The sequence below is a fragment of the Silurus aristotelis genome, assembly GCF_946808225.1.
Source record: "Silurus aristotelis genome assembly, chromosome: 14".
NCBI classification, from domain to species: Eukaryota; Metazoa; Chordata; class Actinopteri; order Siluriformes; family Siluridae; genus Silurus; species Silurus aristotelis.
The window spans coordinates 4837006-4853615 of NC_139587.1; the positions used below are offsets into that span (position 1 = coordinate 4837006).

The following is a 16610-nucleotide window of genomic DNA, read 5'->3' on the forward strand; positions in this document are numbered from 1 at the left end:
GACTTGTAGTGAAGTTAAAAGTCCTCCACTGCCTTTTCCTAACAATTAATCTACTAATGACTGTTTAATGCATTTGGAAAAATCTTGAAAAAGCTTAAATCTTTAAAACTTCATAAATTAGGATCACTTTTTATAATCATTCTTACAAAAATGTCTCATTGTTTGGTATCAGTGTTCAAACCATATACTTCAGCCATGAAATGCTGAACAATCCGAAAGCAAGATGCATAATAAGGACAAAAGTATTGGGACACCTGACTTTCCAGTCGTATATGGTTCCTCTAAAAACAGCTACCACAGAGTTACAAACTCACAATTGCATTACATTTTTCCTTCACTTGAACTAGAAGACTCAAACCTCTTCCAGCATTACAGTGCTCCTGTGGACAAGGCCATGTCCATGAAGATATGGTTTACATGGGTTGGAGTGGAAGATCTTGAGAGGCCTTCTACAGAACCCTATGCAACACCTTTGGGATGAATTTGAACACACTTGTGGATAAATGAGTACACATTTCTACACGCCAAAATGTAGCAAATCATCTTTCCAGAAGAGTGGAGGTAATTATAAGAGCAAATGGAATGGGATGTTCATAAAGCAATTACAAGTCTTATGCTAAGGTGACTGTAAGACTATAAGATCTGATTTTAGTTGAGGCCAAAGTCTTTACCATTACAAGTATTGCGGGTTGAATCATTGAATTGACCCCCCTATGACCCCCAACAACCCTTTAAAGGACAGGAACAAAAGAATTACTGGCTGTTTATACTGGAAAATGTTTAAACCTGAGCATCATGAGCAAAGATCATGGGTGTAACTTTGCTTTAACACGTGCTGTGGAGAGGAACAATGAGGCAAAAACAAAGCACGCGATCAAAGAGAATATCTTTTCAGTAAACTAGATCACGTGCGTCCTGAGTCGATGAGACTTGGGATTTTTTCAGTGACAGCAGTTTATATCTTTCTCTTTGCCTCTCTTGCTGTGTCTCTTGATATGCGTCGATGTATATGAAGATAATCTAATCTCAGAGAAAGCGCTTGTACTGCAGTACACGTCCGTTAACCTGGACTTGGCGTGTTTTGCAAACATGGTCGCAAATCCATTTAAATTCTTTCATAGTGCTGTAATCAAGTGCAAACTAAATTTACAGAGCTTTCAGTTTGCACATGGAGAGATACGATCGAGCTTAAGGATAGGCTTAAAAAATTTTTATTAAGTAAATCATTTTAAGATAAGAACGGCAAGTGACGTTTATATTTGAACGTAAGTCACAGTACGCCATCAAACCTTCCAATTTTAATCCTATTAAATAGAAGTGGATACTAAATCTATCAGATTCTATACATTATCGAACTGTATATTTGTGTATAAATGAAGGTTTGAGTGGAGAAAGTGTGAGTATTGTGTAATATTGTGTGTAATTCCTGGAAGTGCAAACAAGCCGGCGCTTGTAACGTAGCATGACGTCATAAACCGCACATCTCCATCCTGTGTCACATGACTTACACTAATCAAACACACCTAATCCAAATAATCAAGGTGTTCAGGATCCTGTGAATACTTCAGCCAGGTGACACTACAGTACGTTTCTGACATTCTGTTTGAACTTTTAGGTTTTGAGTAAAGTGTTAAAGCTGCCGACTTTTTGAATGAAAAAAATAGGAAATATTTCTAATAAGAGTAAACCTAAAGATTTATTTGTGTGTAGGAACAGTGGTGAACCAGTGACAGGGTCATGTGCTTATTAATGCACGTGAAAAGCGAAGGCTGGTCCGTGTGGTCTGATCCAACAGACGAGCTCCTGTAGCTCAAATTGCTAAAGAAGTTAATGCTAGTAATGCTCTACAGGTCAGGACTGTTTTGGCAGCAAAAGGGGGGACGAACACAATATTAGGCTGGTAGTCATAATTTTACGTCTAATATATATATATATATATATATATATATAAAAGTAAGTACACTCTAAGTGAACATGTCTGTGTCCAATGCGTGAATATTTTGTGTGAGCACCATTGTTATCCAGCACTGCCTCAATCCTCCTGGGCATGGAATTCACCAGAGCTGCAAAGGTTGTTGCTGGGATCCTCTTACACTCCTTAATAATGACATCACGGAGCTGCTAGATGTCAGATACATGGCGCTTCTCCACCTTCTGCTTGAGGATGCCCCACAGGTGCTCAACAGGGTTCAGATCTGGCCACTCATCACCTTCAGCAAGGCATTTTAATGTTGGAAAACCACAGTTCGGTCCTGTTTCTGAAGGGAGGGCATCATGCTCTGCTTCAGAATGTCACAGTACATGTGGGAATCTCTGTTCTCTCTCAATTAACCGCAGCTTCCCAGTACCAGTAGCACTCATGCAGCCCCAGACCATGATGCTACCATTCTCCTCTGGTTAAACTCTAGAGTCTGTTGTGTATGAAAAGCCAAAAAGATCCTCACCACCCATTTCTCACTTGATGCCAAACCATCTTATGTTTAACTTCTTTTTAACAGACTCGTGACCATGACGACGAGGACGTGGAGATGGCTGTGGATAACGCAGCGTTCATGGACGATTTTTTTATCCAGGTAAAGTCCTGACCATGTGAAACATTTTTTACTTGTGGGTCGAATTTTTTATCGCATCGGTTCTGAATTTTCTTTGCCTTCGTTTCAGATCGAAGAAATTAGAAACAGCATCAATAAGATCGATGAAAACGTAAATGAAGTGAAGAAACTTTATTCCGTTATCTTGTCTGCGCCAACCTCTGATCAGAGTAAGACACACACACACACACTCACACACACACACACACGCACACACACACACACACACACACACACACACACACACACACACACACACACACACACGCACACACACACGCACACACACACAAACACATGGTCTGAAGTGTAAACCAGACTGCAGAGTAATTCACTAGCAAGTTCATTACAAATATTCAAATTGCTTTTCAGATTATTATTATTATTTATTATTATTATTTTTTTTTTATCTTGTTCCTGATTTTGTTCTTTTGACCAACACTGTAAGTACGTTTGAGTTTCAGCAGATAACTCAAGTGACAATGTAAGCAGTATAGTATAATATCTTAAATAGAACAGATGCCATGAGCAAATTTCAGGAAATTGTACATACACTGAACGCAGGTTAATCATTATTTTTCTTCTTCGCCATTATGTTAAAAATGTACACTAGATGCTGGAGTGTGGTTATGGAGATTTGTGCTCATTCAGCCACAAGGGTGTTAATAATGTCAGATACTGATGCAGGTGAGGTGAGGAGGCCTGAAGTGCAGTCAGCATTCAGATTCATCTCAGAGGTGTTCAAAAGGGTCAAGGTCAGAACTCTATAGCAGGCTACTGAAGATCTTCTAATCCAACCCATGGAAACCATATCTTTGTCATGCCTGAACAGGTTTGGGTCTTCTAGTTGAAGTGAAGGGGAAATATAATGCTAGCAAATCCAAAGACATCCTATTCATGTGTGCCTCCAATTTTATGGTAAGAGTACTGGGAATAACCACATATGCCTGGAATTGTGAGGTGTCCCAATACTTTTGTCCTTATAGTTTATTGTGTTTCATTGTTTGGGTTCATTGCCAGAATTGACTACAGCCACAAGAAACTCGAATTCCCAGACCCATATTTCACACATCGAATATATTCAATGATATATTGTGCACATAAAAAAAAAAGTAAAAAAAAAAAAAAACTATTTTAAAAACTATTTTAAAATAAATTCATTAATTACATTTTAAATTCCACCCTTGAGAAATGTAATGGAAATTCTCCTATTACAGGAAACGTGATTGATGGTCCCATTCACATTACTTGTGGGAATTTTCCGTTCTCAGTTTATCGAGGTAACGACTTGGACTGAATTCCTACGTTTTATACGAGGGAACACACGGCCTGAGTCGGCTCCGATCTTGTAATTTTTCTTTTACTAAAGCAAACCTAACCTCTGTTTGCTACTCAAGGAGCTCGTAAAGTCACAGACACGTCATCAGGCTGTTAACACTGGTATTTACAGTTAACACACCTTCCAGTCATCTGAAAAACACACACAGGAGCCTGTCTGTGTAACGCTATAGAAAAAACAACATCGATTCAAACGTCACTAAGATAATAAGTCAAATTGCTGTATGAATCATACAATACCAGAAATAGAACTTTAACCTGTACTTATGTAAGTAACAAACAAAAACAATAGACTACTGACTGTAAGTGTGAGGACTGCAGGGCATCAGTGGCAGTCAGTTGATATCAGTGTTGAGTTTCACAAGGGCCGTCTCTCTTTTCAGTTCAGTTTTTCGGTTTCTCACAATCAGTATCGTCAGTTCCTGAAAAGTCCGGTTTGCTTAGAAATATGATAGCCGCTCTCTCTCCCCGAGTGGCCTACATTCCTAATTCCGCTTCAGCGCTTCCTTAATTTATTGTGCAGGGCTGTAGGAGGCACTCTGTGTGTGTGTTTGTGTTAGGAAATACAAGCTGTTGTCAAACGATTCAAACAATTCATCACGATGAGTTGTGAGAGTGCTGATGTTCAGTAGAACCGTTCAATAAACAGGGTTTTTCAAATGCACAACACATCTAAATGGATTATTTATCACTGGTTTTCTTTGGCTTTTGGCGAACTCTCTAGATACCCTATGAGGACAAAAGTATTGGGACACCTGACTCTTTCAGCCATGTGTAATTTGAATTGAATGCTTTTGAGTGCAGTGGAATTTTCACACCACTTGAATCAAGAGACCCTGCCCATGACACTGCCCCCTGTGCACAAAGCCAGCTCCACGGAGATATGCTTTGGGTTGGAGTGGAAGATCTCCTGATATAGAGCTCTCATCTCAACCTTATTGAACACCATTGGGATAACCTGGAATGCTGACTGCACCCCAGGCCTCCTCACCTCACCTATTTGTATGCTCCTGTTAAAGGTTCTTCTGGTGCAATCGTCTTCTCATGGTGTCCGTTCTTCCTTTTCATCTTTTATGTTTTAAGTCAAAGTCATATCCAAGAAAAATGCAGCGTTTGCCACGTCAGATGATGTTGTTACCTTTAATGTAGTAACCATGTAGTAACAAGGAAGTGGAATTGTACATTGTAAACACAGACGGGTGTTTGCACTGTTGCATACAAATGTGCAGTTATTAATACGGTGTTGTTTTAAATACTTTGATTTAAAATTCTATTAAAGGAGTTTTTTTGTCACGTCTTATAAATTGTATAGCAGCTATTACAGAAATGATTACAGAAAGTAACTTATTTTCTGGACATTCTCCAGCATGACGTGCTGTTGGCATTAATAATAAAGGAAGAAGGAAATGCACAATATTACACACCCGGCCCAACCCTGCTATTAATTATTTTCCTATAATACAGGCACACCATGTCATAGTAATTAATAACGTAACATATTTGGAACTTATTTTTGAGCATAAAGAAAAAGGCTTTATTTTTAACACAAACCTCACAGTTTGTTGTGCTCTGGATTAAATGAACAGGAAAAAGAGCGTAAAGAGCACAAGTGTTTCTCAGTGCTCGCAGAAATGAATCGCCTGCTTTGACCGGAATTGTAATGTCTGTTTTATGCATCTGTTTATAAATTGCACTAGATTTAGCTGGAGAACTGTCTAGCGGGCTACAATACATATGCTCATGTGTAAGAATAATAGTCTTTTTTTTTATAATTTAAATCAATAATTGAACAAAGGATTTCTAAAACAGGTACAAAGTACAAAACTTGTGTGTATGTCTTGAAAAAGTGTCTTATAGTCCCTATGACATACAGTGGGCTTTAGTCCTCTAAATGCTATACAATATTTTCCACAGAAACACAAGATGACCTGGAAGCTCTTACCAATGACATTAAAAAGATGGCCAACAACGCACGCAATAAGCTGAAGTGTAAGTCTGCATCAACACTATGTGGCTGAATGTCTAAATATATATATACACATACATAGCAAAAGTTCAGTTTGGTGTCCTAAATACACCATAATTACTTTAAAACATTAAAAAATATATTTTATCTTCATGCTTTATGTTGAGTATGGTTTTACTACTACTACTACTAAAAAAATTAATATTAATATTAACTCGTGTGTGTGCACACTTAGCCATTGAGAGGGATCTTGAGACCGGCGAAGGGGAGAGAGTGTCGGCTGACATAAGAATACGCAAGTCACAGGTTAGCAAAGACTTCCTACCATGCAGCACACACACACACACACACACACACACACACACACACACACACACACACAAAGCTTAATCTCATCTCTTGTTATTTTCTCCCAGCATGCAGTTCTCTCCAGGAAGTTTGTGGACGTGATGACAAAATACAACGAAGCTCAGGTGGACTTCAGAGATAAGAGCAAAGGACGCATCCAGAGACAGTTAGAGATCAGTGAGACACACACACACACACACACACACACACACACACACACACACACACACACACACACACACAAGCACAGCTAGAGCTGACAGATTTATTCTTCTATTCAAATGCTATCAATTGTATAAAATATCGTGTTTAAGAGACTTTTTTTCTATTACACATGATAATAATAAGTAAAAATAAACTGGATCATCTGGCATTTTATACCAATGAACAAAACTCAATCTCTTCTGTTTTAATTTGAAATATGGTACAGAGTTAAAATAAGATGCTTCTTCAGTAAATGGGTGAAGGATGGCACGTCTCATACGGTATTTGTTTATATATCGATGGGGTTTTTGGGGGGGTTTTTTTTGGTATTTTCCATTTCGCCCCTCATTCGTGTTCCTCAGAAATGTTGAAATATCCAATAAAGCTAGATATGAATCCAAATATCAAACTAGATATTTCTCTGTCCGAATATAGAGATGTATAATATTATAAGCTAAACATCATCACATAATTAGAATTCTGTTGTTACATACAAAATATGGAACTGTCGAAAATGTGCTGTATGCACACAATTAACAATTATATTCATTCATTTTTTACAATAATTGTTAATATTTTAAATATATATAATTTGTGTGTGTAACATTAATTATTATTATAATAACATTATTATTAACAATATATATACAGTATGTATATATATATATATATATATATATATATATATATATATATATATATATATATATATATATATATATATATATATATATATATATAAATTAATAATAATAGTAATTAATATATATTTAATTATAGATGATTAAAGAATGTTATATAAAAGTAAGGAGCCATTTTTGGCTTCTGTTTCTGTACACTTCATCCATTACTGCTTTCTACACAACCTCAAACTGCTTCCTCTCTCACGCTGTGGTTTCAGTGTGTTAAACTGACATCTCTTTTTCCCGTTTTCTCATTTTCTCAGTTTTATGTTACCACTATAGTACTATTTTTAGTGCTATTTTTACCAGTATTATTAATTGATGCATTTATAAATTTAAATTGTTGTAGCATTATTTAGTAAATGTAGTAAGTACAGTGCATGCAACATCTATCAGCTGAAACGTAACGCTGTCCTGTCGTTTCTCTCTTTAGCTGGTAAAGTCACTACTGATGAGGAGCTGGAGGAAATGCTGGAAGGGGGCAATGCAGCAGTCTTCACTGCTGGGGTAAAATTTGTTTTTCTCGTGCGTGTGTTTGTGCATCTGGTTAAGGTGCTTTCACACCTTTAGAGCGAAAATTAATCAGAGAGATGTGATACATTCGTTTTGCTGTTTGTATTTTTTTCTCTCTCTCTTAATATATAATTAGGTAGATGGAAAAAGGGATGAAACACACTGGCTATAGGGTGTATAGTCCTGAAAAACATCCCTGTTAAATTTTTTCTGTCATTGATCAGATCTTTAATGAGGGGAAACGGGGAAACAAATTCATACTGTGCATTTTGTTGAATTCCCATAATCCACTGCAGGTCTGTGAGCCTTTTCTGACACTGTGATAGGACGTAACATGATTTTGAAATGAGGAAAATGGATTCTCATCTTCCTGAAAATAATAATCAGAAGAAAAAAAAATTATTAAAATACTGTATATAATAAAATATTTAGTATTTAACCTCTGACTGTTACAATGGACTGACACTGAAGACTCCTTTTATGAAATTCTTCATTATATCTTCATTTCTTATATTTATGGATGCCACACATACACTGTATGGACAAAAGTATGACACACAGTTGTATACGATGAATTTGGCTACGGTGGAATTCAATTTTCCCTTCACTTGAACTAGGAGACCCAAACCTGTTCAATCGTGACAATGTCCTTGTGCACAAAGCCAGCTCCATAAATACATGGTTTAAGTGGTTAAGGTTTTAAGATCTTCAGTAGCCTTCTGCAGAGCATTAAGCTGAGCCCTATTGGCATGAACTGGAATAATGATTGCACACCAGGCCTCGCCTCCTCACCTCACCTACACCAGTACCTGACTTTAGTAATGTCCTTGTGGCTGAATGAGTGCAAATCTCCACATAAAATCAACAAATTCCCAGAAGAGTAGTGATTATTGTAGGAGCAAATGGAGAGTAAATGCGGAATTGGATGTTCAAAAGAACATACAAATCTTATGGTCAGGTGTCCACAAACCTTTTGTCCATTCAGTGTTTGTTAGTCTGTTATCAAGTGAAAATATCTTGAATATGTGTAATTTATATCATATTTATATCTAAGATCTACTATCCATGTAATATAATAGTGCAACTATTTAAAGTCAGGTTGATCAAAGAGCCCGACATTCCCATTAAAATCAGTCTATGTTGTATATGTCTGTTTATAGATCGTGGATTCGGGAATCTCCAAGCAGGCGCTAAACGAGATCGAGTCTCGTCACAAAGACATCGTACGTCTGGAGAGCAGCATAAAGGAACTGCATGACATGTTCGTGGACATCGCAATGCTCGTAGAGAGTCAGGTACATTCCTCCGTTTATCACTCCATCCCTAACTTCACTCGTTCATGCATGTGTCCTTTTCATCATGTGTCTCAGGAAGGCTTTATATCTATTCCTCATATCATTTTCCACCTCATCTTCTTTGCTCCTCTTTCCTCTTTTCAGGCACTTTATGTTCTTCCTGTCTTTTTGTATGTTTTCCTTTATAGTCCCCGACTCCTCGCTGTGATTGGTCGCTCGCTTTTCCACCCCGAAAAACTGTCCAAAATCTCTGTTTTCAGTACCGGATCCCTTTCCCCGTCTTCCGCATGGCTTTTTTTATTTTGTACAACGATGTATTAAAACATCCATTACTGCATTGAGGTGGCGCATATATCGAGTAATCATAACATTCATTTGATTTGTTTAGAATCTAGTGAAGTAGTGATGATCAAGTTGATGTGTATTTTTGCTTGTTAAATGCTGTCTGAGGGGGAAAAAAACAGAGGTGAGTGGACTTATTTTTAGACACGACCCATTTCCTGTTCGGTTTGTGAACGTCAAACGTGTGTAAGGTCCTAACAGTGTTTTTCTATTTTCCTAACCAGCCATAGGCTTAAAAGAACTAGTGGAACTTTGAGAACTTTATTGTACATAAGCATTCCCCAAAGACCAATTTCAGGAAATGCAATTTTTCCTCGGATCGGCGGGATGTTACAAGCATAACTAACCCACAAATTGATTATTATTGATTATAAATTACATAAATAATGAAAATGCAACTTAACTCATCATAATACAGAATCAGTGACTGTGGAAACCAAAACCATGAGTCATACAGAGTCATGATAAGTTCATGGTTTCAAGTTTCAAGTATGAAAAAGTCTAGAATTTGATTTGTGATTTCAAGGTGTGGAATAGTATTGGGAAAAAAACCCACAAAAATATTTGAACAATTGAACAATTATATTCCTATAAAAGCATCGAGTTTTATTCATTTTATTGCACAGCGATTTGTCAGCACTTATGATTTCTATAATATTAAATGTAACTGTAAACAGTAAATGTCACCAGTTAGAAACCAGGAGTGCTTTTTAATTCCTTTAAGCAGCAAAGAAAGACCATGCAACTGAAACCTTTGGTGCTGAATCAGTCCTTTGTAGTTCCAAAAGCCTGAAAGTAAGGGGAGCGAGTACACAAAGCATAGAAATAAATATATTGTAGCATGCACGCTTCTCTGATTGTGTGCGCGCTTGTATTTCAGGGGGACATAATTGATAACATAGAGGCAAATGTGTCAAAAGCAGAGGATCATGTTGCAGCAGCAAAGATTGAAACCAAGAAAGCTGTGAGGTATCAGAGCAAAGCACGAAAGGTATGGAACAAACATACACACAATAACATCACTACTCCTGCTGTCTCTTCCTTTTTTCTTTCCTCTCTCTCTCTCTCTCTCTCTCTCTCTCTCTCTCTCTCTCTCTCTCTCTCTCTATCTCTCTCTCTCTCTCTCTCTCTCTCTCTCTCTCTCTTTTTCTCTCTATCCATCCTCCGTTTTTGGCTCGCCACCTGTCAGGGTGGAATAATTGACAGGATCGAGAGCAACATGGACCAGTCAGTGGGCTTTGTGGAGCGGGCAGTAGCCGACACCAAAAAAGCCGCCAAATATCAGCAGGAGGCGCGGCGCGTGAGTGGCTGAGAAAAACCGCCCCCGTCCCCTCCACCCTGGTCTTTCCTCAAACTCCTTGTGTGCGTTTGGATATTGCGTTTGAACCAAGCCTTTCATTGTTACATCTCTTTTGAATGATTTCTCCACCCACAATCCTGTCAAGACACTTTGAATACTGTTGCTACAGAAACGTAATTCACACTGTTGTATATTCAGGTTGAAGTAATCGCCTCCTTGTGGTGAAAACGTGTAATAGCGTAACAATACGAAAGCATCAATTTGGGTTTAATTCTGTTAATAGTACTTAAAAATCAAAATTCAATTTTTGTTAAACTATTTTATGTGGAGAAGATCCAGGGCTTCTCATGCATTTTACATAGCCACAGACGTGTTTACTGAACTCAGTTCAGGTTTATTTTATGAACATACCCAACCCGCCCATTTCTATTTAGTGTTCAGGGTGTGGTTCCGGTCACAGCCTTGAATTCTTTTTGTATGTTTGTTGACTTCAGATGAGCTTAATCCCCAGGATGAAGAATGACGCAGGACAAAACCATGTTACAGAATGTCCTTAAATTTAGCATGCAGTACCATTTTTTCACCAGAGAAGGTGCACTTTCAGCATTTAGCATCATTTGTAATGCAGTCTCATTGGTGAGAAACGTCACCTTCGATTTTTGTAATAGTGCCTCGCAAAATACATGGCATTCTAAAAAGCAATTGCGATTCAGAATGATGCGTTTGCAACGTAGTGATGATAGCGATGATACCATACTGATTTAATTGTTTATGCAATAAAGGGTTTTGTGTAACATTTTCCCTAATTTCACTGATAAATGAAATGTTTGTATTAATATTTTATTTGCAGCATGACACCTAATGCAGTGTTAAGAAATGTATGTGTTTCCAGAGATGTACAGTAAATAAATGCAAAAAAAACCCTTTTCATTTATGACAGGTATACACTACTTGGAAACATTTATATATTATGTGGTGTAGGTGCAAATTATTTAATTGCGTGTGTGCATGCATTTCACTGTCAGTAACATGTATTTTTGCAGTTAACCCATGGCTTGTTATAATAGTAATACAAGGACCCGAAACTAATGCCATGTGTGTATGTATGTTTTTACAGAAAACGGTGATTATAGTGTGTGTAGTACTGGTGCTTCTTGGCATTATTGCATTGATAATAGGGCTCTCTGTAGGACTTACACGGTCATAAAGTCACTATAGCTGGTGAGTAAGTATTGGAAAAACCTGGGTGGGTGGGTGTGTGTGTATGTGAGAGAGATGAAAGTGGGGTGTGGGCCGTGGTGCAGATTTATGTTTGTGTGAGTGTGTGTGTAGAGTTTAAGGGGGTTAATGCATTAAGTGAGGGTGAGGTTTATTAGTTGATGGTGTTGGTTCTCTAGTCTTCTTCCTGTCTCCTTGTATTCTGAAAGTAGGTTGATTCTAGGCTTGGGTAACTTTCCATTTGTGTTATATGTATTTACTATAGCTAAATTTAATTAGGCTTTATTCCTAATAATTTTTCCCTAATCATGACACATGGGAAGGATAAGTGTCCTTAAATTTTTTTATATTGTTAAATAATTTTTAACACATTTGATGCAAATTAAGGCTAGATTTGATGTATAGATATACTTACATAACATCATACATATGCTACATATGATACATATAGTGTCGGTTTATAGTGTGTTTATAATGCACTGTGTGGTGTGAATTGTGTATAAGTGCACTGTGTAGTGTATTTATAGTGTATTAGTGCACTGTGTAGTGCATATGTAGTGTATTGGTGCACTGTGTAATGTATGTGTAGTGTATTAGTGCACTGTGTAGTGTATGTGTAGTGTATTAGTGCACTGTGTAGTGTATTAGTGCACTATGTAGTGTATGTATAGTGTATTAATGCACTATGTAGTGTATTTATAGTGTATTAGTGCACTGTGTAGTGTATGTGTAGTGCATTAGTGCACTATGTAGTGTATATGTAGTGTATTAGTTCACCGTGTAGCGTATGTGTAGTGCATTAGTGCACTATGTAGTGTATATGTCGGTTTATAGTGTGTTTATAATGCACTGTGTGGTGTGAATTGTGTATAAGTGCACTGTGTAGTGTATGTGTAGTGCATTAGTGCACTATGTAGTGTATTTATAGTGTATTAGTGCACTGTGTAGTGTATGTGTAGTGCATTAGTGCACTATGTAGTGTATATGTAGTGTATTAGTTCACCGTGTAGCGTATGTGAAGTGTATTAGTCCACTGTGTAGTGTATATGTAGTGTATTAGTGCACTGTGTAGTGTATGTGAAGTGTATGTGTAGTGCATTAGTGCACTATGTAGTGTATATGTAGTGTATTAGTGCACTGTGTAGTGTATATGTAGTGCATTAGTGCACTATGTAGTGTATATGTAGTGTATTAGTTCACCGTGTAGCGTATGTGAAGTGTATTAGTCCACTGTGTAGTGTATATGTAGTGTATTAGTGCACTGTGTAGTGTATTTATAATGAATAGATTGACTGTGAAAATTTGCCTTCTCAAATTAGAAAATGTCACTTCTTTATGCTCAGTGTTATTTGCTCTATTGTGCCCCTAGTGGAATATCTAGAGGCTATCGCTATTATAAAACTATTCTAGTTCCCAGGAGGTTAGAACTGAGTGAATACGTGTACTTTGTGGGCTTTATTTGAACCAGCCACGTTTGACACGTGTGCCCAGTATGACATTACCCAAGCCTAGGCCACGCACTGTCTGCTGCATGAGTGTCTTCTTTTCCTTTGCTGTTGCTTTGATGGGTTACCTGCTCTAATCTTTATTTGCTTTTTAGTCATGTATTATTGTTGTTGAAAACTGACTCTACTTTGTTCTTCTCCCTCTGGTAGAAAATGATCATCCTGGGTGTGATCTGTACTGTGGTTCTGATCATCATTGTAATCATCATCCTCACACAGACACTCTGAGACCATGCCTGTATTTGTGACCCCTCCCCACTCTAGTCCTTTATCCATCTGTGGCATTCATGGTCCCCTCTTATCTCTCTCATCCCTGCTCGAGAGGTGACACAGAAAGTAAACACCATTTCCATCTGTCACTGCTTCTTCCTGCCTTCCACCGACATACGGACAGACGGATGGACAATTCCTCACCCCAGCTGTTTAAAAGCGTGCTTTCTTTTACAGCACTTTGACCGTTGGGGACGTTGCAAAGCTGGTTTTTAGTTTTGCGTATAACAGAGAGGACTATTTTGTTGAAGTATGGATTGTACAGAAAAATAGACCTCACCTTTTTTTTTTCTAAATATATTTTTAATAGTGTGCTTTACACCAAAGACTTGACAAATCATCCGAGGAACTTAGTCTTACTGTATTATGTAATTTATTATTTTTATTTCCTCCTTCAATGCCTTTACACACGTGCCATTTCATATACCTCTAAAGAGAATGACTGCCCAGGAAAATGCCTCCCCGATTCTCTCGATCTAAATCCAATACACAATTGAGAGATACTCGATTCTTTCAGTACTTGAGTTTCGCTAACACTTTAATCACCTGATATTTCTGTTCCATATTTTAAGTTCAACTTCAATGATGTGTAATCATGTGCAGGAATGTGTCAGGAATGTCTCATTTCACTGGAATTTGATTAATAATTATAATTAAAATAATTATATTAATAATGAAACTTATAATAATGGGAAGCAATCTGATGAGTTCGTTGGCTCATTTGTGAACGCAGTCTTCAGTAGACCCACAACTAGGAAGGATAAAGTGCAATTAAATTGTGATTTAAATCTTCATACTTTTTGGTAATAAAATGAGGAGAAGAAGAAGAAAAAGAAATATAATGTCACTTAAATAAATGATTTTATGGTTTTTACTTCTGGTGGAAAAGTTTGTGTGTGTGTGTGTGTGTGTGTGTGTGTGTGTGTGTGTGTGTGTGTGTGTGTGTGTGTGTGTGTGTGTGTATTGAAAATGGTAAACTTGCAGTAATAACTGCTCCCTTTTTTGCCCTTTATTTTTTTAGCCCTGATTATTTGACTCTTTTATCCAAAGAAGGTGCAAAGTCTCGGTCTCAAATTGTCATTTTAGTAAAAAAAAAAAAAAAAAAAAAAACAAACAAAAAAACCCACAAAATATTTAATTGTTAATTCTGGTTTAACTGTTTAGCTAGTTGAAGATTTAACAAGCAAATATATCTGGATGTTGATTGATCTAAAGCAAGTCCTTGTACTTGCTTAATCAAATCCTTCTGCGAGTGGTACCTCAGTGGTTTCAAACTCCAACATCTCCAAGCTGCCAGTCTTGGGTACTTGAGAAAGGCCCTTAACCCTCTGTGTTTCAGTGGTGCTGTATCATGGCTGATTCTGTGCTTTGACCCCAGCTTCTAATATTGCTTGGATATGTGCTGTTTTACATGTGACAAGTAAAAAGCCCCCTTTACCTTTCCTCATGTATGCAAATATAAATCAGGGGTCCCCAAACTTTTTTCTGTGAGGGCCACATAATTTATCCTTTCTGTAACAGTAAATAACATGTGCCGGAGTGAATACCAGTATTAATGTGGAGATTTTATTACGTTTTTTTTATAATGTCCCCTAATGCTAGAATTGTTCATTATTTAGTTTATAAAGAATTGGGCTACGTAAATAACTTAGAGAAATTATATAAAGCCAATAATTTGCCAAATTTCTATATATGTTTAAAGAGCCGTCCCAAATGTGGGTCGTATTTGGCCCATAGGATGTAGTTTGGGGGACCGCAGGTATAAATCATTGAAAAGTTTATGGAGTTACAACCCCTACAAGAATGCAGCGTTTCAATTACCCTGAGCAGATAACGGTTCTGAAGGCTAAGTGTAATGGATTTTCTTACAGTATTATGAATCATGCATGTGATGTTAACCCAATCTGACCAACCCAAAATATTGCGTAACCAGCAAGGAGGTAGTTGTAAATTCTAGTCCTGCTGATTTCCTGCACTTTTTTTTTATCACCAGGCTGCACTTTTATATCATATGCTTATCAGGTTATCACACTAAAGCAGCTGTGTTAGAGCAGGGCTAAATGCTCAAACATTAAGTGTGAGAACATCTGAGGGACCTAGTTTTTTTCTTTCAACACACAAAAATGATTCATGAGACACAATTAGCTGAAGCTTTGGACACACATGCAGCTGAAGTTAAAATAAGCTGGAATCTCAAACTTATTATAGCCATTTATCTGCTTTTTATGAGGAGAAAAAGCAATTTCCAGTATGTAGACTACAGTTAAACTGCTGGTAAGTATTTGTGTGTATTTTACATACACACACAAACAGACACACACCTCCTGTTAGTGCTCCTGGTTTATTCCTTTCCTTTTCCTTATTCCCCCTCGAAAATAGATAGATTCTGTCAGATAAATATGACTGTAAATGAATGTTTATTTCTATATTAGGCTGTTCATTTGTCTGTTTACTGTCTCTGTGTCTGTTCTTTTTCCTCTTTCAACTATCTGCTTTCCTTTTATAGAAGAAAATGATGATCATGTTGTGTTGTGTGATCCTGGGAATAGTTGTGTTTTCCTGCCTTTACAGCTTCTTCTCATGAAGTTGTGGATCAGGTAACAGCAATAGTCACTACTCATATAACAGGTTGATATACACTGTATATATTTTTAAATAACACTGACTGCACCACAGAACCATCCCCCCCCCCAACACACACACACACACACACACACACACACACACACACACACACACACACACACACACACACACACACAGGAGGTCTGGGGTGCAGTCAGTGTTTCAATTCATCCCAAAGGTGTTCAGTAATGTTGAGGTCAGGGCTTTATAGCAGATCACTCAAGATCTTCCAAAACAACCCATGTAAAGCACATGTTCACGGATCTGGCTTTGTGCGCAGGGACATACTCATTCTGAAACAGGTTCATGTCTTATGAAACTACCACCTCCAAAGACAATCCTATACAAGTGTGTGTCTTCAAGTGGGAGCAACATTTTTGGGAAAAAAAATCACATGATTGAAAAAGTCAGC

The 16610-nt window shown here is 37.4% G+C and overlaps 1 protein-coding gene across 3 annotated transcripts in view; it reads left to right on the plus strand.

Moving 5' to 3' along the window:
* The window catches only part of stx3b (syntaxin 3b), a 47362-nt gene that overhangs the window by 10053 nt on the left and 20699 nt on the right, over positions 1-16610 (plus strand). The window contains exons 2-11 of one of the 3 annotated variants that reach the window (XM_083560657.1): positions 2499-2573; positions 2662-2761; positions 5844-5918; positions 6131-6201; positions 6312-6420; positions 7564-7637; positions 8804-8938; positions 10161-10271; positions 11698-11801; positions 13454-14447. In XM_083560657.1, coding sequence (XP_083416783.1) covers positions 2499-2573; positions 2662-2761; positions 5844-5918; positions 6131-6201; positions 6312-6420; positions 7564-7637; positions 8804-8938; positions 10161-10271; positions 11698-11787 — 840 coding nt within the window. In that variant the 3' untranslated portion in view covers positions 11788-11801; positions 13454-14447. Of the gene's footprint in view, positions 1-2498; positions 2574-2661; positions 2762-5843; positions 5919-6130; positions 6202-6311; positions 6421-7563; positions 7638-8803; positions 9704-10160; positions 10272-11697; positions 11802-13453; positions 14448-16610 lie in introns of those variants that run through there. The other 2 variants (XM_083560658.1, XR_014536674.1) reach the window with 2 other exon arrangements.